Raw genomic sequence first — 23,677 nt, forward strand, 5'->3', positions numbered from 1 at the left:
GGTGGCTACAATATTTCTTATTCCACATGCTCCTTTACTGAGGGATCTTACCAAGCCCCCATCAAAAATTGGCAGTTAAAGAAAACCTACAATGGGTCCATAAGCTATGTGGTAAAAGCCAAATGTACTTATCTGAAAACGTCATCTTTTCCTAGCACAAGACAGTAAATAAAAGACACAACAACTTTCAAAGGGGAGAACAATAGTAGCCCACCAGTAAAGACTTAAAGGATACAAAGATGATGTCTGCTATCTCATGATCTACAGAAAGCAGATGAATCCTAAAAAACAACAATAGACTCCCAAAGACTTAACAAAATTATAGCCCTAGTCATAGTTGCAGTCTCAAGACATGACACTGATTTAATTAAGCCTCAGGTATGAATTTAGTAGTGAATGTGTTCTTTTTTATTCCTATTATAAAAGAGGATCCAAAACATTTTGCATTCATATGGGAGAGTATTAACTTACAATCTTCTTTTTGGGCTATCTTAACTCTTACAACCTGAAGGTATCTAAACCTCCTGACTCATTATATATAGCTGACATCTTTCTGACAAGACAGAATGAACAAAAGTATGAGCAAGAAGTGGCTGGTACCCTGAAGTCTTTGTAACACACATATACTCCAGCAAGTGGGAGATAAACTTTATGAAATCTCAACTACCACTGTAATGTTCTTAGGGATATAATGGTGAGGGGTATTTTAGGACATCCCCTCCAATAAAAGACTAATTATTGGGGTTTCGGCTTTAAGTCCGGATGAGTAAAGAGGACCAGACTGACCTTCAACCTAGGACCAAAAAAATGAAACATTTTTCAAGAACAAAGATATCAGGTAACAAAGGACACCTGAGAGAGAGAAAACAAAGGTTGGTTATCTTAAGTTAAGGAGAAGGAGCTGGCAGTCTAGAAAATATGGTTGGAGTTTGCTGAGCATGATAATGCACTACTCTGGGATGTGGCATGTTCTGGAAACTCACACAGGATCTCCTTTATGTACTAATCATCACAAACTGATCTCTGAACTTAGGGAAGAAATCATCTGACAAAAGTATAGTTGTGGTCTTTAGCCGGCTGATCTTGTCTCTGGGACATTTTAACGATGTCTGGGACATTTTGGGGAGACATAGTTTGGCAGTTGGGGGACACAGGATGTTACTAACATTGAGTGCCCAGAAGTCAGATGTGCTGCTAAATATTATAGAATGCACAGGACTAGGCCCCAGAATAAAAGACTACTTGAGACCGGATGTTAATAGTGCTGAAATTTATACACCCTGCATTAGAGGCAACAAATACCAAAACTCACAAAGGGACAGAAAGTTCCTGCTCCCACCAGGCATAGTGCAAAATCTCATAATTCAAAGAGAATTTGTTGCAGTGTTCTAAGTTTTCACCCAGTACAGAGGTAAAGTTAACCCTACATTAAATGCTACTATGATGCTACGTAACAGTTTGAAAAAGTCCTCAAGGACTCAAACAACTTCCAAACTACAAAATTGTGTCCCAGAACATGAAGAAAATTTATAATAGACAAAAAAATATACAGCACATAAAAAGGTATGAAATTCGCAACTTTCAGTATCCAATCAAAAATTACCAGGTATGCAAACAAGGGACCCATAATGAAAGGAAAATTAATCAAAGCCAACTCAGTAATATAAAGAGAATTAAAAGGAAAAAAATAAGTTAAACACTATTTACATTCCATGTTTATGAAGATACAGCAAAGATTAAGCATATGATCTGGGCATTAAAAAAAAAGTGCCAGTGGCCCTCCCTGGTGGCGCAGTGGGTTAAAGCACAGCACTGAGAATCTAAAGCCGCTTCCGCATGAGTTCAATTCCCGCCTGCCCCGGAGGTGACCACATGGCGTGGCAGACCTCTCCTGACCCGCCCGCTGCTCCCCTCAGCAGTGTACTTCGTCCATCTGCCTGTTCTGTTCCCAGCTCTGTCTCTGGTGAGGCCTCTCACCGCCCCTGAGCCTCTGGCCTGTACCCCAGTTCTGTATGCACAAATAAATAAATCTTTAAAAAAAAAAAAAAAAAGTGCCAGAAATGAAAATAGTATTTACAATATACAATAAACTGCAGGGATGAAGAGCACATTAGATTGCAAAATAAGTGGGAAAAAACAAAAATTTTTGAACAGTACATTTCAAACAGTCTTACAAAGTTAATCGGAGTCACTGCAGGTAGAGGGAGAATTAGAAAAATGTTAAGAATGGCAGAAAAGCTTTTATATTTGATTAAAGTTATACACTCACACATCCAAGAAAATCAACAAACCTCAAGCACAAGAAATATAAAAATGATACCAAAACATTCATAATCAGGTAGCTTTAGAAAAAAGCTACCAAAGAATTATAAAATCAAGTAAAGAAGTTATATCACATAATGAGTGAGAACTAGGATTATAATTACAGCGGCCTGCCAGAAACAATGCAACCAAATAGTATTACGGTTAACACTTAAAATCACACACATACAATACCCACCTAGAATTGCATTTCCAATTTTTTCTTTAAAAAAAAAAAAAAAGTAAGTTATTTTTCACAGATTCAAAAGCTGAATTGGTCACCAGCAGACCCACTCTATAAAAAAATGTTCCATAAAAGAGGGAAACAAGGCCCTCCCTGGTGGCACAGGGGGTTAAAGCACAGCACTGAGAAGCTTAAGCCACTTCTGCATGAGCTCGATTCCCGCCTGCCACGGAGGAGTCCACATGGCAAGGCAGACCTCTCTAGACCCGCCCGCTACTCCCCTCAACAGTGTACTTCGTGGATCTGCCTGTTCTGCTTCCCGCTCTGTCTCTGGTGAATCCTCTCACCCTCCGCATCTCTGGCCTGTACCCCAGTTCTGTACGAATAAATAAATAAATCTTTAAAAAAAAAAAAAAAAGGGAAACAAGATCAGATGGGAATCTGAATAGACACAAAGTAATGAAGAAACTGGAAGTGATACCTATGTGGCAGAGGGTATTTTCTAATCATTTACAGGAAAAATGTCTAATAGTTAACAACAGCAGCCATGTGTTTTGGGGGTTATAATACATTCACAAGAAAATATATTACAACCATACCACGAAAGTCAGGAGGTAGAAAACAACATATACTATTGTAAGATTTCTTGAATCTACTTAAAGGTAGGTTGTGGTAAGTTTAGTATGTACCTTACAAACGTTAATAAATTTAATGGTTTGTACAGCCTTTTGGATTTTCTACATCTACAAAGCCTCCTCTGAGAATGCACAACATTCTTTCTTCACAATTACATAATTTTTTCTTTTTCTTTCATTGCTGCATTTAGGATTTCCGCTAGGATTTCCGTATCAATAGTCTTGAGTAGTTGTAGCCACATGAACTACAAAGTGCTGGGGCCACACCTGTTGAGTTATAGACACCTACTCAGATAGCCACAAAATGCCTATCCTATGGATATGGGTATGCTATTGTTTTATATCAGTACATTTTAGTGACAAACAAGTTCTATAAACTGTAACACTGGAAAAAATTAGAATTTGTATGACTTGAACTGTCAGATAAGGGTAATTTAAGTGTCATGAAGCCCTGGAATTTTCTAATATCATTAACTGAGCTTGTCATGAAATTTCTTCTGAAGCCAGATACCTCTGGTATATGACTGATGATGTCATTAATACCTGATAAAGCGTCAGAAACTTACCTTTCAGTATTTAAGTCTAAGTGAGAATATAATCCTCAAGTCTTAAGTGTTTGCGTGTGGATGTGTGTGGATGGGTATGTATACAGATTATAAATTTTCTTAAAAAAAAAAAAAAAACAAAAAACCTTCCAACCAAAATTCCCCCCATTATGTCTTCAATCATCTTATCTCAGAGGAACAATCTGGCCATATGAACTTGTCTTTCTCCAAAGGCATCTATAAATAGTGACTGCATGGATGTTAAAGGAATAACATTTCTGTCAGGAGTTGGCAAGCTTTTTCCATAAAGGTCAGTTGGTAAATATTCAAGGTTTCACAGGCTACACAGTGTTTGTCACAACTACTTGATTTTGCCCTTGTAGCATGAAAACAAATATTTGAAAAGTAGGTAAATAAATGGGTGTGGTTACATTCTGTTAAAACTTTATTTACAAAAGGCTAATTTGGCTACTAAGTCCATAGCTGACCAAATTCTGATGAGTAATGTCAAAAATACCTTCTTAGGAGCCATGCCATGAATGAATCTCTCTTTGACTTCAAAATACCTCAGCTTAAGGAGTTTTAGTGGCGGTGAAAAACCCTCAATATTTATTCAACCTTCCATAAAACTGGTATGATCAAATGATCCAGTTATTACTGAACATACAACACACCCACCCCAGACTTTTAGAACTCCAAGAACCAAGAACTCAACACAAATCACTCTGGCATCTAGTGGTAGCAGCAGGGTCTTTCAACACATACAGTGTACAACAGAGATGGTCAGCAATCCAAAGTGCAGAATCCCCTGTGCTCAAATGTGTAGTATTATGTATATACTCAAATGTGGAGTATGTACCATGGCTACCTTGTCCCAAGTCTACTTTCCCATTACTCCCAGCAATTCTGTAGCTACCCACTATATTTTTAATAAATTACTTTCTTTAAATTAGTAGAATTTGATCCTGCTTCAGCTAAATAACAACTTTTGGAATAGCACCACCAGGAAACATGGTACTAAAAATGCAAATTCCCAGGCCCCATCCTAGACCTAATGAATTAGGATCTCTGAACCCAGAAGATGGTGGCTTAGTACATCCTACAGGTGGTTCTGCTGCATTTTATAAAATTTAGAACCAACGCTTATAATATGTAGGAGCTATGCCATTCTGACATATCTGACTGATTACCTACTAATGAGGAAGAGAAACAATCATTAAGATGTTTAACAAACTCTGGTCCCTTCAGTACATCTGGATGGATGGATGGTCACAAGAAGAAAATATTCAGGGAAAATCAGGAAAGAATCCCCCAACACAAAGGATGATTTAGGCAGTTGGGGTTCTGCTTACATGGGACAGAGGGAACTGGTAGTTGCACAGAGCTGGTCTTAGAAAAGTGTTTCTTGTGGTTTCTGTATAAACTATTTCTGAAAGAGGTTTGAGGTACTGCACTATTAGGCCCTTGGTATGTACAAGATCAACAAAATCTACTATAAAAAGTCAACAAGGGCCCTCCCTGGTGGCGCAGCAGGTTAAAGCACAGCACTAAGAAGCTTACGCCACTTCAGTATGAGTTTGATCCCTGCCCCGGAGTGATCCACATAGTGTGACAGACCTCTCCTGACCCGCCCACTGCTCCCCACAGCAGTTTAATTCCTCGATCTGCCTGTTCTACTTCCTGCTCTGTCTCTGGTGAATCCTCTCACCCTCTGCATCTCTGGCCTGCACCCCAGTTCTATATGAATAAACAAATCTTAAAAAAAAAAAAAAAGCCAACAAACTGTGACAGTGTCAGTATGGAAGTCTTAACAGGTATTTCTTGGAGTAAAAATCTTTTCTACACCACAACTTAGGTATTTTATTTTTTTTAATGCCCTTCAGACAACTGACACCTAATGCATTCATTGTAGATATAGTCTATGGTGTTTTTTTTAACTGTTAAATGAAATAATTTACATATACAGCTCTGCATGAGAAATCAGTGATTCTCTGAAGCCACCAGACATGTCAAAAGTACCCAGGAATTGACTTTGAAAGGATTCGCACTGGCTGGAATGGGGTAATCTAATAATTTTTTTTTTAAATGACAGTATCGCAAGGGAATTGCAACTGAGATGGAAAATTGTACAAAAATATGTAAAACTAAACTAATATGATATAAACAAAACCAAAAAATGACAATACTGGATACAAAAAGTGATCTTTGCATTCAGTGATTATTTTTCAAAAGAAGGGATGGTAGAAAAAAGTATTTTAACAAAATACCAGCTAATAAATATAGGAGAAATACAATTAGAAATTATCTTTATAACAGCAAGGTAAAGTTAATTTACAAGTGGATAATTAATAACTACTAAGGCCAACGGTCAAATACTTGGGAAACTGGATATTCACAAAAACCACCTAAAGGTTCACACAACTTACACCACTGTACCGTTATGAGGTGATCAAATTTAGCATCTCCAATAATGGGGAAATAGCATATGTCTTCTGATGTGACAATATGGAAAGTAAATAATAAAACCTATATAGATACACAAGAAAATGATTTAACCTGAATTTAATCTGGAGAAACCAATTGAATCAATATGACACATTTTATATGACAACTGAACTTTTTATAAAGTCATGTTAAAATAAAGAAAGGTAGGATGGGCCCTCCCTGACCCAATGGGTTAAAGCATGGCACTGCGAAGCTGTCTGCAGCCACTTTGGTATGAGTTTGATCCCTGGCCAGGGAGATGACCCACATGGCATGGCAGCTCCCCTGACTAACCCTCTGCTCTCTTCATCAGTGTATTTCAGTAGATCTGCCTGTTCTTCTCCCCACTCTGTTTCTGGTGAATCCTCTCACCACCCCTGCACCTCTGGCCTGTATCCCACTTCTGTATGTATAAATCAATCTTAAAAAAAAAAAAAAGGTAAGAGGACTGTTGTTCTATATTAAAGGAGACTAAAATAATCGTAAAAGTAATTTTGTAATAAAGCTGAGGGGTAAAGTGTCGGCAGACCTTCAACTTGTAAGCAGTTAACAAAATCAAGGGAAGTAAGGCAAACTATTACATTGGATGAAGGGTATATCATAAAGGGTTATTCCTATTCCACCAATATTACTGAAGAATTAAATTTTTCAGAATAGAAAGATGGGAAGGCGGGGAACACATGGATACTGTTTTCTACTATATTGTGACATATTCCAGCTTTATTTAAATTTCACATCTTCATTAATGATTTCTTCTTCTTTTTTTTTTTTTAAAGATTTATTTGTGTGTACAGAACTTGAATACAGGCCAGAGGTGCACGGGCACCAGAGACTGAGTGGGGAGAAACAGGTTGACTGTCTTAGTACACTAATGAGGGGAGCAGTGGGCAGGTCAAGAGAGGTCTACCAGCGATATGTATCACCTCCGAGGCAGGCGGGGATCAAACTCATGCGGAAGTGGCTTCAGTTTCTTAGTGTGGTGCTTTAACCCGCTGCACCACCAACGCGGGCCCAATGATCTGCCTTCTTTTTATCATTATTCTTTTCCATGCTTCCCCAATCACCTTAAGATCTTCCACAACACCCAGCAAAATTCTCTGGAAAAATCTACCTTACTCCATCACTAAATTATAATCTAGTCTTACCTTGTGTATGCTGTCTAATTTATTACTTGAAAATTAGTATTAAAAAGAACTCAGCCTTGGGGCCCTCCCAAGTGGCACAGCGGGTTAAAGCACAGTACTAAGAAGCTGGAGCCACTTCAGTATGAGATCGATTCTCGCCTGCCCCGGAGATCTACATGGCAAGGCAGACCTCTGCTGACCCACCCGCTGCTCCCCTCAGCAGTGTACTTAGTAGATCTGCCTGTTCTGCTCCCCACTCTGTCTCTGGTGAATCCTCTAACCCTCTGCATCTCTGGCCTGTACCCCAGTTCTATATGAATAAATAAATCTTAAAAAAAAAAAAACAACTCAGCCTTAAGAAGTGTACACTAAAATTTCAATTTTTAAAGAGAATCCAAATGATATGCTTAAACTGAAGAAATCCAACAATTAGTGAAATAATGCTTCAAAATACCAAGCATTCAATCATGATAAATTCAAATCATAGTTTAAAGTTTACTTCAGAGGATTAAACATTTATAAAAGTTTCATAACAGTAACAGGCATCCAAAAAGCAGCATACAAAGTATGAAGATTATGCTTCCAGAGTGGTGTATCCTTTCTGCACTGGCTATTCTAGCATCAATAGTACCTTCCCTATCCACAGCTTCAAAGGTCATATATTTAGTAACCATACCATATTTTATTTCTAGCTGAGAGCTCTCTAGTAAGCACACAGCTATACAATGTATACTTTTTAAAAATAGTATGTTTATTTTTACATCATTTTGTGCATTTTTCATCTCAGTTGTAATCACCGTGAGCTTCCCATCACCAAATCACCCATACCATCACCATAGTCCAGTGCATTTCCCTCCCCCCACTGTTTTTGATCCTATTCCCCACTCAACCCCCATGAAATGTCTCTAGTCTATAGCTGTTCATTATTATAATTATTTTCTCGCCTGGCCCCTGTAATGAGTGAAACCATCCGGTATTTTTCCTTTTCTTTCTGGCTTATCTCACTAAGCATGATCTTCTCCAGCTCCCTCCATGTTGCTGCAAAAGACATGTGTTTATCTTTTTTGGTTGCTGAGTAATATTCCATTGTGTATATGTACCACATCTTTTTATTCCAGTCATCCACTTTTGGGCATTTGGGCTGTTTCCAGGTCTTTCCAATACAATGTACACTTTTATCTGGATGCTCCATCAGCATCTTAACTACTGTTTATCCAAAGTTGAACTATTTATACCTCTACCTACATCATGTTCCTAGATTCCCTGATTTACTCAACTTCAATAGCTCTATCTAGAGATCTGTCACAATTCTGTTTCTAATTACCTCTGCTCATCCCAGCTGGTACAACTTAGGAAATTATTATTTTACTGGGTAACAGAAAACAGGTTTCTGGCTTGTCTAGCTTGCTGTAACTCAAGCTTTATAATGCTGCCAGAATGATCTTACCAAAAAAAAAATACAAACTCTTTAAAAGAAAACAATCCTTTGTGATGTGCTTTACTGACACTGCTTCTATTACTATTACTATTCATTTTTGTCCTAATTTTTCAGGTGTCCGGACAACTTGAATATTTTTGTCAAGTTCATCTTATGGTCTTGACAAATATGGTTTCTTTTCCAGGGCAAATATGCTGTCCCTTCTTCACTTAGCTTTTACATGTTCAATCTATACATCCAAATCAGAATTCCTTTTTCCTAAACAATGTGGATGACACCTGCCTATCCTTTAATTCTGTCACCTGAGTACCTGCTACACAAGTGGTAGAAATGCAGACTGGCCCAGGCCCTTTGTGCAATATGTAGATACCCTCAAAATGTTAAAATTGATATGACATTATGACCCAGCAGTCCCACTCCTATGTACCTATCTTAAGAATGCAAAAACACTAATTTGATATATACATACATATATATGTATATATGTATGTTTGTGTTCATTACATACACATATATATGTATGTTTGTGTTCATTACATCATTATTTACAATAGCCCACTTATAGAAAAAACCTAAGTTCCCAAAGACAGATGAGTGGACTTTCGGGAAGATGTGGTGTATATATATATATATATATACACACACACATATATATACACACATATATATATGTGTGTGTATATATATATATATATATATATATATACACACACACACAACTGAAGAAGTTAACAACAGATGAACACTTGCCACTTGATACAATATGGATGGAACCAGAGAAGATAATGCTACTTGAAATAGGTCAGAAAGAAAAAGACAAATACTGGATGGCTGTATTTATATGTGAAATACAAAGAAACAAAACAGAAGAGCAGACCAAACCAAAATTAAGGCTACCAGAAAGGGAAGGCTGAGAACAAAGTGTGGATGGTGCCCAATGGACTATGGTGCAGGACTACAAGTACCTTAGAGGGGGTGTGGGGGTGTGGTATGGTAACAAACATCTGAAGGGATGGTCCTGACCCTTTACCTCTGAATCATAAACAACATTATAAAACAATGTTATGGCAATAAAAAAATAAATTACTCACCAAGCAGCAATCCCTTCAAAAAGTATGTATTCAAGCCTGCTTCAGGGAATCATTTCAAAAAACTACTGTGAAGCTTCACATGTAAATGTAATGGTTTTCATGAATCAAACTGAACAGGTTACCATCCCCCTAACACCTAGTTTTGTTTTACATAAACATAAAACAAAGTAGTCTAAGAAATCACTTATCAAATATATATGTTTTCATTACATAAAACTTGAGAATTATAAACACTCATTAAGTTGACACAGGCACCTTCAAGTACTTCACATAGGACAGGCAAGAACAAGCAAGTGGTATATTGTTTAGGAAAATATTGAGCATCTATAGATGTCAGCACAGAGAACAAATTCAGACCTTAAAATATAACCTGGGCCCTCCCTGGTGGCGCAGCGGGGTAAAGCACTGCACTGAGAAGCTAAAGCCACTTCCTCATGAGTTCGATTCCCGCCTGCCCCGGAGGAGTCCACATGGCGTGGCAGACCTCTCCTGACCCGCCCGCTGCTCCCCTCAGCAGTGTACTTCATCGATCTGCCTGTTCTGCTCCCCACTCTGTCTCTGGTGAATCCTCTCGCCCTCCGCATCTCTGGCCTGTACCCCAGTTCTGTATGAATAAATAAATAAATCTTTAAAAAAAAAAATATATAACCTGAAGTTCGCTATTCTGATGAAAATAGTGGGGTACTATTGTATTGAGGACGTTGGTGATGAATCATATGACACAACATATGAACAACACATTTTTATTTTTAACCTCTCCAGCATTCAGCTCTTACCTGTGTACAACTAATTTGACTAGCTCTTGACTTCAGCTCAAGTACTTCTGGGACTGCTATGTATACACATATTTTTTTTTTCTTTTTACAAATATATACCAGGAAGTATTAGTTCTGCTTCAAAGTTAAGTGTCCTATCCAATAAGTGCTACTACCTCTGCCAGTTTGAAGCTCTTCAGTGGACAAAGATTCAGTTTATGGCAAGATAATAGAGAATGACTCTTTGCAAATAGAGAATGATTAATCTGGAATCAGTTTACACAGGCTATCCCAAGGTAAAGTGAAATGATAACCACAATGTTACAGAGTTCAAAATAAACCCCACCCCCCCACCTTCCAAAACTAAGACTTTAAGACTTTTATCAAGCAGCCAAAATTATCATGCATGGCTGCTCCTCCACTTTGAAGAGTTCTCTCAGAAAAGCTCTTCAGTCTCTCGGGAACAAAATCGTATGGGGTCTAACCTTCTAAATGGCCAGTGTTTTTCTCAGGTTGGGGATCTCCAATACATGTAAAATAAGTTGTACTGAAGAAGGAGCTGCTCCACTGGGTTTCATTTCTATCGGCAGTCACTGCAGCACGAGTTAGACCTCTGGCTAGGGCTGACCCATATGGCATAGGAGACCTCTCCTATCTTGCCCACTACTCCCCTCAGCAGTGTATTTCAGTAGATCTGCCTGTTCTGCTCCTCACTCTGTCTCTGGTGAATCCTCTCACATCCACACCGCTGGCCTACACCAGTTTCTGTACACATAATTAATAATAATAAATAAATCTTAAAAAAAAAAAAAAGTTGCGGCCCTCCCTAGTAGCGCAGCGGGTTAAAGCACAGCACTGAGAAGCTAAAGCCACTTCCGCATGAGTTCGATTCCCGCCTGCCCCGGAGGTGACCACATGGCGCGGCAGACCTCTCCTGACCCGCCAGCTGCTTCCCTCAGCAGTGTACTTTGTCCATCTGCCTGTTCTGCTCCCTCCTCTGTCTCTGGTGAAGCCTCTCACTGCCCCTGAGCCTCTGGCCTGTACCCCAGTTCTGTATGAATAAATAAGTCTTTAAAAAAAAAAAATAAGTTGCAAGGAAGAGATGTTACCTAATAAAGGTCCTACCCAGATCTAACAATATGTAGTTGAGTTTACAAACAAAAAGTCAAAATGCCCCAAAAGCATTAAGTTCTTTTACATACCAAGGAAACTTTTGAATGTACATCTGCTGTAGGAAAGCACAAGAGAATCTCTGTCACCCTCAGGGATGAGCACAGTGACTCAACTAAAAGTGACTCCAAACACAATGGAGCTCTTTAACTATTTGAGGGGGAAAAAAACCCAAAGACTCTACAATGTACATTTAAAGACCAGTGTTTCAAATTGTAAAACAGATTATAAGAAAGCAAAAACCTGGCATTTTGTTCTTCTTATTTCCCTCTTGAACTGTTAGCAAAATAAAGACTTAAAAAGATAATTTTTAAAAATAGGCAAATACGTAACATCTAGCTGAGCTAAAAATTTTTGCCCAGCAAGAGTTTTAAGTCACCTGGTTAAAAACATGTAAAGTTAAAACTATCATTTACCTATATATTTCTCTGAGGTTTCCTGCAAATGTGTTTTCAAGTCATACCAAAAAAGATACAATGTTTCAACATATGACTAATTTTCCTTTATCTGTATTATTTCTCAAGAACTGCCAGCTAAAACAGTTTACTGGAACTGTGATTTTTTTTCATATTGAAATGAGAGTATGAAAGAAAACACTGCAATTTTGCCAAACTTCATCAGTAGACCAACAGAAATCATTACTAGAACAGTCGGGGAACAGTTTTTTTTTTACAATACTTTTTTACTCTATAATTCTTGCGACGGCTACCACGTACCTAATATACATGATGAAAATGAGAGGGGTTTTACTGTCACTGTCCTCAAGGAGCTCTACCAGTATAGTCAGAGTAAAAGTAATAACAACAACACAGTACAGTAATTGCATAGTATGCTAAGACCACAAAGGCATGGAAAAATGAGGAAAGAATGATGCAGATTAAACTTCAATGAACCATCATTATTTGCCAAGCCAGGGCTGGCTTTCCAGTGAGAAGAATAGCAAGTTAATATATAATGGTTTCCATATATAGTGTACATAATGATACTTTGCTAAACACTGTACTTATGCACTCAACAAACCCAAGAAGATATTCAGTCTCAGAGAACTTGTCTAGGGTCACCCAAATTCTCAGTGCTGACGCCCTGATAATAGGTTTAAATAAATGGCACACATTTTCTATCCTATGTAGAGAAGTGACAAACAAGAATTTGAGCCAACAAACAAGGCATCTGTCTTGCACATTTTCAGATGCATGTTACCTGCTATATATCAGAATTAAGGATATACCTATAAATACCAATGCCTAACATTTCACTACAGAATTCAAGAACAGGATGTATCGGGGTATTAAACAAGAAATGCCCAAATTGAAAAATACGCAATCTAGGTTGAAAAGTACTGCATTAGGATAATGTCTGGAAGTGTGGTTGATAAGGCTAAAGTACTAGGTGGTTATGGAGGACTTTATAGCTTTCCCTTTCCCACCCATGAGACTCAAACTAACAGTACACTTGCTACCTTCAACTTTCTTGTATCTTATTCTCCTTCAAACCACATACTCGTTTTTTATTTAAAGTGTATTATTATTTTTTAATTTATTGGTTTATGCATACAGAGCTGGGGTACAGGCTAGAGGTGCAGGGGCGGTGAGAGGATTCACCAGAGACAGGGTGGGGAGAACAGGCTGACTGACAAAGTACACTGCTGAGGGGAGCAGCAGGCGGGTCAGAAGAGGTCTGCCGCACCATGTGGGTCACCTCCAGGGCAGGCAGGGTTTGAACTCACGCTGAAGTGGCTTTAGCTTCTTAGTGCTGTGCTTTAACCGGCTGCGCCACCAGGGAGGGCCCTAAAGTGCATTATTTTTATTGAGGCTACTGTATATGATTTAGGACTATAGGTTCACACATTTTCAGATGCGTGCTACCATCTCACGTCTACAACCTAAACACTTATAACCCAGCAGAGTTCACTAAGCCCCTTCCACTTTGTATTTCCCACCACTTGTCCCACTGGAGCCTCAATTTTGCAGTGAGAATTCTAGAGCTTTAGTTTAGTCTGTTCCTTTGTTTCTTTATATTCTAAAGTGAAATCGCCCAAAAATTTTCTCCTGTTTTGCTTAGCATAACCCTCTCCAATCCATGTTTGCAAATGGTGAGATTTCCTCCTTTTGTGTCTGAGTATATTCCATTGTGTACATAAACACTACCTTTACTCACTCATCTTTCATTGGGAACTTGTTTCCAAAAATTGGCTGCTGTAGTACTGCTGCATCTAAGATGGAAGTGTACACATCACTTTAAACGTGTGTTTTGTACTTTTCAGACATACCCAGTGGAATTGCTGGATCATATGGCAGATCTGTATTTTGAACAGCCTCCACAATTTCCCAAAGTTGGAGCAGTCTTCATTCTCACCAACAGTGTACAAGCACTCTCTCCACACCCTTGCAAACAAGCATCGTTTCTAGTATTCTTGATATGAAATATTTTTGTTGCTGTGAGGTAGCATCTCATTGTCGTTTCAATCTATATTTCTCCCCTACTAAGATAACAGCATTGTTTTATGTGCCTATCTATAACATGGCTACCTCAGACAACTATTTAACTTTCTGCCCATTTTTTTACTTGGTTTGTTTTGTCTTTGCTGAGTGTAAGTTCTCTGTCCATCTTGGAAACTGACCCCTTGTTGGAAGATGATGTACAAATAGTTTCTCCCATTTGGTAGAGTATTTTTTCACCTTTTTTTTTTTAACGACTATCTTTGGCTATGCAGCTTTTTAACTTGAGGTAGTCTCATCACCTGGTTTGATGTGAGGTTCCAAATACTAATAAACATCCCTATCTATGTTCCTTGTAGGGATGTTTGGGCAGGTAACATTGTCCCAGGCCCCAATAGCAAGTAGCTGAGCAGCCAGGTGAAGCTAGATGCAGAAGGCAGATAGGCTAAAAAGACTTCTTGCATCTGTGGTCCAACTTGCACCCTTGTACTGCTGAGAGACTTCAAAGACAGTCATGAGTGAGAGGCTGACAAAGGCAGCTGTTATCTTGACATGGCATCTCTTTTTGTCCCAGCTTTCTGGATCCTGTTTCAGAATACCTTTCCTTTGGTTCCCTGCTAGAATGTGTCTTGGACTTTGGGCCTACCATGTTTGCTGGACATCTACCCATGAGGGTATGATTATTTCTGGATGATTGGAAAAAATACCCTCTCTTGGCACACTAATTCTATTAAAGTTCTAATGTGCATAAAGGCAAAGCAATTATTAAAATTCTTTTATAGAAGAATCAGCTTTGGGGCCTCCAGTGGTGGCACAACAGTTTAAAGTGCAGCACTGTGAAGTTAAGTCAAGCCATGGCCACTTTAGTGTGAGGTGGATCTCTGACCTGGAGGTGATCCACATGACATAGCAGACCTCTCCTGACCCAACCGTTGCTCCCCTCAGCAGTGTACTTTGTCCATCTGCCTGTTCTGCTCCCCACTCTGTTTCTGATGAATCCTTTCACTGCACCTGCACCTCTGCATTTCTGTATGCATAAATAAAATCTGTAAAAAACAATAAGAATCTGCTTTGCCTTTATGCAGTGGATAGCAAGACCCCATTTGAGAGCATGCAAGTCTGGGTGTCTGTGAGGACCTCTTAGTTACATGCTAACCGAAAGTCTCAAACCCTAACCAAAACTGAATTCTTTTCATCCTAATTCTGTTCATATTATAATAATGCACTGCTATACATTAAGCTAAACAGGTAAAAAATCTCAAAACCATCTAATCTTCTGCTTTGCTCTTGTACCCAGAACAACAAATCTGGGTGCAAGGGCACAATACAGAAAGTTTTTGTGAGACTTGCCATAAAACTACCACAAAGGCTTGAGAATAACATAAAAACAGGGTTAAATTGGCCTGGACAGCAGTGTCTGGGGCTGAGAGGCTCTTATCCCAAAAGTAGGCTTGGGCAGAGTGAGACAGACAATCTAAAACAGTAGATAAAAGGATGAGTCAGAATATAAAACATTAGCAGATGAAGATCAAGGAAAGGCCAAGAGAGAAGGTTCAAAGTCTCATCCAAATATAAAGGGCAAAGAACCAGGACAGCTTCACAGTCCTCCTGATTAGTGGAAGGAATACAGAATGTGTAATTCCACTAAAATGAAGTTTAAACACCAGCTAAAAAGTTAATGGTCACAGATATCCACACAGTGGTTTACTTCTGGAAAAGGGACTGAGAAAGGCAAAAGGGGAGTTTCTGGAGTAGTATTCTCTATCATGATCTGGCTGTTAGGTAGCCACAAATATTTTCAAACATTTATCTGCCATATATACATATAGGGTATTTCACTTTATGTATATTATAGTCAATTTCAGTGTTAAAAAAAAATAAAACACACAATTCCACTACAATAAATGACTATCACGAGCCAATTCTACCTCTTCTCTATCTTTCTACTCTATTTTCCACTGATTAATCTCATGTATGAACTACTGCAGCATTTGCTTCCTCTAACCAGGACCAAATCTACTAATTTCCCAGTTATCTTAATTAAATAGTGATTATTAGGCTCACCTTTCACACAAAAAGTGTCCTGGTTTGGATAAAATGTTCTCTGTTCACCTTACCTACAGAGCTTTTGGGACATATTTTCCTTACTGTTGCTCTATCACCAATTAAATACCAAAGAATACAATTATGTCACAGAGAGATAAATTTTGGAGGACCACAAACCACAGTATTACTGATGATTTTCTTCACTCTTCCCATTAAAAACCAACTGTTGTCCCTTTGATGGCGATATAATCTCCACTGGGAATGCATGTTGACTTACACACTGGCTTGTTTTGCAAATGTACCTCAAATGTCTTTTTTTTTGCTCCATCTGCTCTCTATCTTCAGTGACATCCCTTTCGTATATCATCCAGTCAAGATTCTATGATACAAGCTATGCAACTTCTGTCGACCGACAAATTCTGGATAGAAGGGAAATGCTCTGAAAAATCAGAATTTTCATTGCTAACATGTTATGTCCTCCCTTTTTTGTATAATCATAGTATCAAAAATATTCTGAGCAACCGTCAGCTTACAACTGGATTGCCTTAGCTACCTGGCAGGGGCAAAGTATGAACCACCTCAGGGTAGGAAATTCCTCTGTGTCTGGGGACAAAAGGCAAACTGCAGGAGAGAAAAGACTCCCCCCTCCCCCCCCCAGAGAATCAAGACTCATGGGACCCTTCCTTGGTCTCTTAAAACAAAAAGCAAACCTGTGATAAAACTCCCAGGGCATAAGGACCCATGGACAATTTCCTAACATTATTGACACAGGTTTTGTTTAATGCGTAACTATGTGACTTCCTCTTAATTTACGCTTTTCTTAAACAATCTAACTACTCTGCTAGTTTTAATTAACCTTTTCCTAAAACAAACAACAGCTACTCTCTGCTAGCCTTAAGTTAGCCATTAGCTTTTCTCTAAACTATCACTGATGACTCTGCTAACACAATTTATTCCTTCCCTAGGACTCCTAAATCCTTTGCTAACAGCTCATCCTTTCCCAGGCCCCTTATCCTTTGAAGTCATAGTTAAAAATCTGTATACATGAAAGTTATCACAAAAATGTAGTCTAGTATGCCATAAAGTGTCAGGAAGAGGATGCACTGTTCCCCTCTTCCTTTAAAACTTTTATGCTGATTTGTTATTAACTTACCTGATGCATTACTTAACTACTTGCTAAACAGTATAAAGACCTGCAAAAAAGATGAGCAGAAAGACTTACACCTGATTCCCATGTGTCTTCCTTGCTCCCACTCCCCCTTTCTCCTCCTAGGAATCTCCACTCACCAACGCTGCTCCCACCTTAAGACCGTCTGTTCTGCCCTCTGACAGCCTGTGATTGGGCCGGTCCCCGACAATTCTATTATACTCCTCAAAGGAAACTTTCCCACATGCATCCAAAGCACCCTATACATTTGTCACTAATAACTAACATTTACTAACATCTTCACGTCTGTCTCCTAAGTTACTGAAGAGACTCTATATTCAACTTCTACAACCTTGGCTTTCAGAGTTGCGCTTTTCACATCATTTGTTAAATGATGGATAAAATTAATCTGGATATGGTAATTCATATACACGTACTAGCCTGAGCCAGTCCCTCTTTAACCTGTTACTCTGACATTAATAGAATTTCAATTCTCAAAAATGATAGGGATGAAAATGTACATTGCTAACCTATAGAGGCGCAGTGGAAATAAATTGTAAGCAAGAGTAGAATATGATCAGCTCTAAGTATTAGGAAGATAAGCCTAGAAGTAAAACAACAATGAATAAAATGATTCAAGCAAAGGGACAGAATGATAAAAGGTTCTGAACTAGTGTCATAAAGCTGGAGAACAGAGGATGTAAGAGATTACAAAATAAAATCAACAAGGTTTAGCAGCTAATTGTATATATGAAGGAAGATACCAGGAAGAACCAAAAGTAACAACACACGTCTTGCTTAGGGTCACACTGAACTGGAGATGCTGTGGGGTGCTCACATGGTCCTTATGTGTCAGCACCACAGAAACAGACCATCCAGCTGCCCTTCTTTTGATAGTAGTTCCTCCAATCAGAGCTGAACAGTAACTGCTGGCAAAACAACCTGGGTGTCAACCTGGGACAACTGCCAGGCAAAAGGCACATTCTCCAAGAAGATCTGAACTGGTTCAGCCTCTCCTCTGTCTTTTGGGACTTTTTCCCAGGATGAGGGGATATATGATACATGTAATCCCCACCCACCCCGGAATCCTGAATCATTGCCTAACAAATACTCACGGGGGAGGTGTAAAAAAAAAAAGAGTAAAACCAAATTCTGGATTGAGCAACTGGAGCAATCACCAATAGACTGAGTAAAAATGATAACAGCTTCAAATTAGGACTATGAACATAGAAGACAATTTAATTATTAGATATAAGGATCTGAAGCACATGAAAGGGACTAAGACAGAATAGTCCTACATATTAGCCTATAAAAATTAACTCATACAAAGCTGCTCAATGAGACTGCTCAGGACACCCAAAATCAGCAATTTTAATGAAAGTTTCTATTCATTACTATTAGTACAGTCAACACATTGTTTAATAACATTTTGATAAACAATGAACCACATTACTATGTTGGTGCCTTTAAGAGTCTGGGTGTATAATTACACACTATAATACTCACAAATGATGAGGATGCCAAACATCTCAGATCATACCTGTCACGTATATGAAGCATGACTGTACATGAGGACTTTACAAACTTATTCTTAAATTTTATTTTATTTGACATATTTACTGATGACTTAATGTGTAAAGTAATGTATTAAGCATTTAGAGAGGGTAATAAACCATAAGAACACTCAGGTAAAAAAAAAAATGATAAAGAATGGCATTGAACATAGAATGAGTTGAAAAACAGTCAAACTCAGTATCTCAGTTTTGACTGGCTTCTTTTAATTGTTGCAAGAATTCAAAATGAGTACCTCAACAGCTTTTGTTGTTTACAAAGAGTAAATTTTCCATTAAATTTTTTTTTGTCAAGTGGAAAAGAAAATCAGAGAACTAGTCCAGAAAGACAATGTACTATGGAAGCAGGAGCTATGAAATGAAATGAAATTGGGTTAGAATATAGTTGTAAATAACATTTTACCAGCACATTTCCACAGTGTCTGGCTCACTAAGACGTAAGGCCAACAGATGTTTTAAAACAGAGAAACCATTAATTTTGTCCCAGAAACAAACAGAAGTGTTCTTTACTCATTAATTATATGATGCAAACCTCTGCTTATAAGACAACAAGTCGTATCTACCTATGTCTTTTTCATGTTTGGCACCCAGTCATGAAAAATAAGTTGACTGAATATATTTTATCTTCTATTAAGTGTTTTTTGCTTGGCTTCCAGAACACCAACATTCTTTTGTTTTTCTTCCACTGTAGTATTTGCTCTCATTTATTCTGCTTTGCAGGTTTCTGCTCTTCCCTCTTTTTTCTTTTTTTTAAATGCATAGAAGAACTGGGGTACAGGCCGAAGGTGCGGGGGAGAAGGGGGTAAGAAGATTCACCAGAGACAGAATGGGGAACAGAACAAGTGGACTGATGGAAATATGCTGCTTTAGTGGGAGCTGCAAGCAAGACAGGGGAGGTCTACAGTGCCATGTGGGTAACTCCCTTGCCTGGAACTCCTGTTGCAGTGGCTGTGGATAGCTTCATAGTGCTGCTCTTTAACCCCTTACTCTACCAGGGGAGACCCCTCTCATCTTGTAGCATTCATGTGACCCAGGGCACTATCTTTGCTCTTTCACTTTATATTCACTGTAAACTCACAACTTTGGTAATTTTATCTAGTCTCACGACTTTAAGTATTACCTACAAATAAATAACTACCAAATGTCTATCTCCAGACTGACCTTCTCACTAGAAATATAAATTTGTACATATACCACCCTCACATTTCTAATAAACATTTCAAACGTGAAATGACCCAAATTGAACTTTGGATCCCCATCCCACACTAATCCTCCTGCTGCTGCGTACTCCATCACTTCTTTGATAGCTGATCAAACTCTTACAGTAACTCCAACACATTAGTTTTTCATGCTAAAAACCTTGAAATCGTGCCTGATTCTTCTCCCCTTTAAAGCACACCTCTAATCTAAGAGCAAATTCTATTGGCTAAACCTGTGGAGTATTTCCTTAATTGACTAATTCTCCCCACTTGCATTACCATCACTTTAGTCTCAATTCTCGTCATCTCTTCCCTGCTTTAGCATGACAGCCTCTGATGTCCCTGTTTCTAACATGTTCTGCTACCCCTGCTCCCACACAATTCAGTGTATCTTTAACCCAGCAAGCAGTGGGGGGATTCTTTAAAAAAGGAGACTATCACTCCTCTATTTCTAAAGTTTGACAGCCCACTCCTTCATTCACTCAAAATAAAAATCCAGGAATTTACACCATTTACTGTTCTCTCCCTTTTCATCCTCCAGTTACTCAGTTCATTGTCATACCCTGAATGCCAAAGACCTGTCTGAATCAGCAACAATTTTGAGGTCTTTGCAATGATTATTCCCTCCTTGGAAACCTCTTTCCCTTATACATCTCCATGGTTAATTCCATAGTATGCCTCAAATCTTGAATCAAAAGTCATCTCAACCAGCACAACACTGACCATCTTACACTGCAACCCAACCCTGCCTCTTGCTTCCCATCCTTTATCCTGCTTTTATTTTAATTAGCAATTATCATCTAACCTTCTGTGTAATTTACATGTTTAACTTCCCATAGCTCAGGCCTGTGGTTCAGTGATATATCCTAATGCACATCAACAGTGTGCTGAACTAGTAACCTTTCAACAATAAAGTATAACTGTTGGATAGGTAACTGAGTAACTGTAGGGTAAATGGAAGTTATTCAGATTTTTTCCACCCTCCTGCCATTAGCATCTACAATCGACACCTGTGGTTTTACATGTGTGCCTGGTGGTGGGCACCTGGAGTATGATGGTGTGTGCGCACACCTGAGCTGAGAGAGGGAACTTATAAAGGTGGGGGCAGCATGCAGTGGTGAGTGCCACAGAGGAAAGGGCTCAAAGAGAAAAGCGTACACAGGGATTTGCAGGGCGCCCAAGTTGCTGTCTCCCTGCTGGTATGTTTCCCCTAACCTGGGGGATGAGTCCAAGGGCTCTAAGGTTTTCTTTCAAGCTGCCTGAACCAATGATGAACCTTAGCCAGCCTGGGTTGGTTGTGACTTGGGTTGGCAGCAGAACAGTAACAAACCCTGAAGAGTTCACTAAAAGAATAAAGGTCTTCTGAAAATTGAAATGACCTTGTGAAAATTTCATCAAGTTACTTATTACAAATAATCAAAACTAGGATTCAGATTACAACTGTACTCAACTTTTATACCTCAAATTCTACAGTCACTCAAAAGGTCTGCCAATGAGTCAAGCAGTTAACACTTTATGCTATTAGATATTAGGACTGTAGTTTGCACTGTAGGCAGCTGTTCAGCATTCTCTTAAACAATGCTGCTGTTCCAGTAAAACAAGATAAAGCACTTCACATAGCACACACTGGCCACATAATTTTATGAATAGCTTAGAAAGTTTCCTGAAGCTGAACACTGATTTTCAAACTACCATGATAATGAAGTCGGATTTTCCACTAAAATGGAGTTAATCCTCTTCATTACAATGAAGTAGGCTTTTCCATTTAAAATGGGGTTTATCTTAATATTTAAAAGTCAAGTCTACATTATACATCTTTAGCCTTTCATAATACTTTTAATGATATAAACAGACTTCACCTGTTCAAGCTGAATTGTGTCAATTAGCTCACAGCTGACTTCAGGAATCACTACAAGGAAATTAAGAGCCACGGATTATATAGGAGGCCTCAAAGAGAGTACTCTGGTTAAGTGGGAGCTTTTGGCTTATTTATGCCAAGATTTAAGAATCTGCACCTATCATCTCTACAAATACAGCTGGAAATAACATGGAGTCACAAGTCAGCTCAAAGTTACTGAGACCTACTACAGAACACACTAAATCTGAAACTCTCCAAAGCAACTTGGAAGAATTAACCAGGCATTTCATTTATCGAAACTATACACAAGACAATCCAATAATCATTCATTCTTGTACTTTGTTTTCTGGTTTAAGAAACTTTCCACTCACCATAGAAACTCCCCCATTCAAGAGAATCTTCAAAAATATACAAGCGCCGGGATATTTAAGATTAACAGGTTTTTTTTTTTTTTTTAGTTACCTGAAAGTTGTACATAAGATCACGTGAACAGCATTTAAGCCAATGCTGTTACTAGTAACCCAACATAGGTTTCAGATCCAAGCTCAAAATACTGTAAAATTTCCTACTGACAACGTGAAAAAGTACCGCCAGAATTAACCGTTATTAAAATAGACATCATTCACCACACAAGTCAACATCTGACTGGATGCAATTTTTAAATGATTTTGAAAACTTCCCTTTTATTTTTAAACCCCTGTGCACTTTCAGTATCTTTAAACATGGCTGTGAACTTACTTACAATGTCTATCGCCCCACCGGCGACCTCACTTCAAGCCCCGCAATTTACTCCGAGAAAAGTAAATTACAGTTAGGTACTTTCTTATCAAAAATACTCGGAAGCCACCGGGAGGGCAGGGTGTGTAGGGAAGGCGGCGCCGCCAAGAGGACAGGCGTTAGTCACCCAGCCCTCGAGAACCGCCCGGGCAAGAGCAAGGTGCGCGGAGCACAGACGCCCTGTCAGCAGGTGCGACGATGGGTAAGGGGACAGTCGTCGCTTTAGGACCAACCGGGAGATGCTGTCCACTGGCGAGAGGGACGAACGCAGGGTCGGCCGGCCTTACCTCCGGGGTGCGCTCGGGCGGCTTCTTCTTCAGTGCCTGCCTGGCGCAGGGGTCCACGGGTGAGTTCATGGCCGCGGTCCCGGCCCCGGTGTTCCCCAGCCTGCCCTCAGCAGGCCACACGACTGCCCATTCACCCTAGGCAGGGGGTCTGCACCCCACACTCGGGAAAGGGAACTCCGGACGCCGCGGGGCCCGTACTCAAGCAAACAAGTCTTCACAACGCCCGCCCAGGGCCTCAGCCCACGCGCGACTGGTCAGAAAGAAGCCCGCGCGGGGGCGGAGAGAAAGGGAGTGCGCTTGCGCGGCCGCTGGAACACGCAAGCGAGCGCCCAAGGAAGCGACTCTCCTGTGACGTAAGAATTGGGGCGGTGCAGTTAGGCCTCTGAACCCGCCGTGAGATTTAGACTAGTCGCGAGACGCGGACCAAAGGTTCGCGGAGGACTTGTGGTTTGGGATGCTTCTGCTTCCGGTGTAAGAGGCCGGAAGCGCACTGTGAGTGCTGAGCCAAAATAGCAAGCTGGGACAGAACTGAAGAGGCGTTTTAGGCTTTCAGTGCCAAAATACGGAAGCGTAGGGCGTGGCGGAGTCCCTTGCATACCGCCCCCTCTGGCGCCCCTCCCCTAGAGC

At 39.5% G+C, this 23,677-nt stretch overlaps 1 protein-coding gene across 4 annotated transcripts in view; it reads right to left on the reverse strand.

Moving 5' to 3' along the window:
* Positions 1–23,119, reverse strand: part of RAPGEF6 (Rap guanine nucleotide exchange factor (GEF) 6) — a 161,274-nt gene extending 138,155 nt beyond the window's left edge. For all 4 annotated transcript variants that reach the window (XM_004686688.2, XM_004686689.2, XM_004686687.2 and 1 more), the window contains exon 1: positions 23,051–23,119. In XM_004686688.2, coding sequence (XP_004686745.1) covers positions 23,051–23,119 — 69 coding nt within the window. The remainder of the gene's footprint in view (positions 1–23,050) is intronic.
* Positions 23,120–23,677: the final 558 nt, after the last annotated feature.

Source organism: Condylura cristata, unplaced genomic scaffold, assembly GCF_000260355.1.
Source record: "Condylura cristata isolate star-nosed mole 26May11 unplaced genomic scaffold, ConCri1.0 scaffold00021, whole genome shotgun sequence".
NCBI classification, from domain to species: Eukaryota; Metazoa; Chordata; class Mammalia; order Eulipotyphla; family Talpidae; genus Condylura; species Condylura cristata.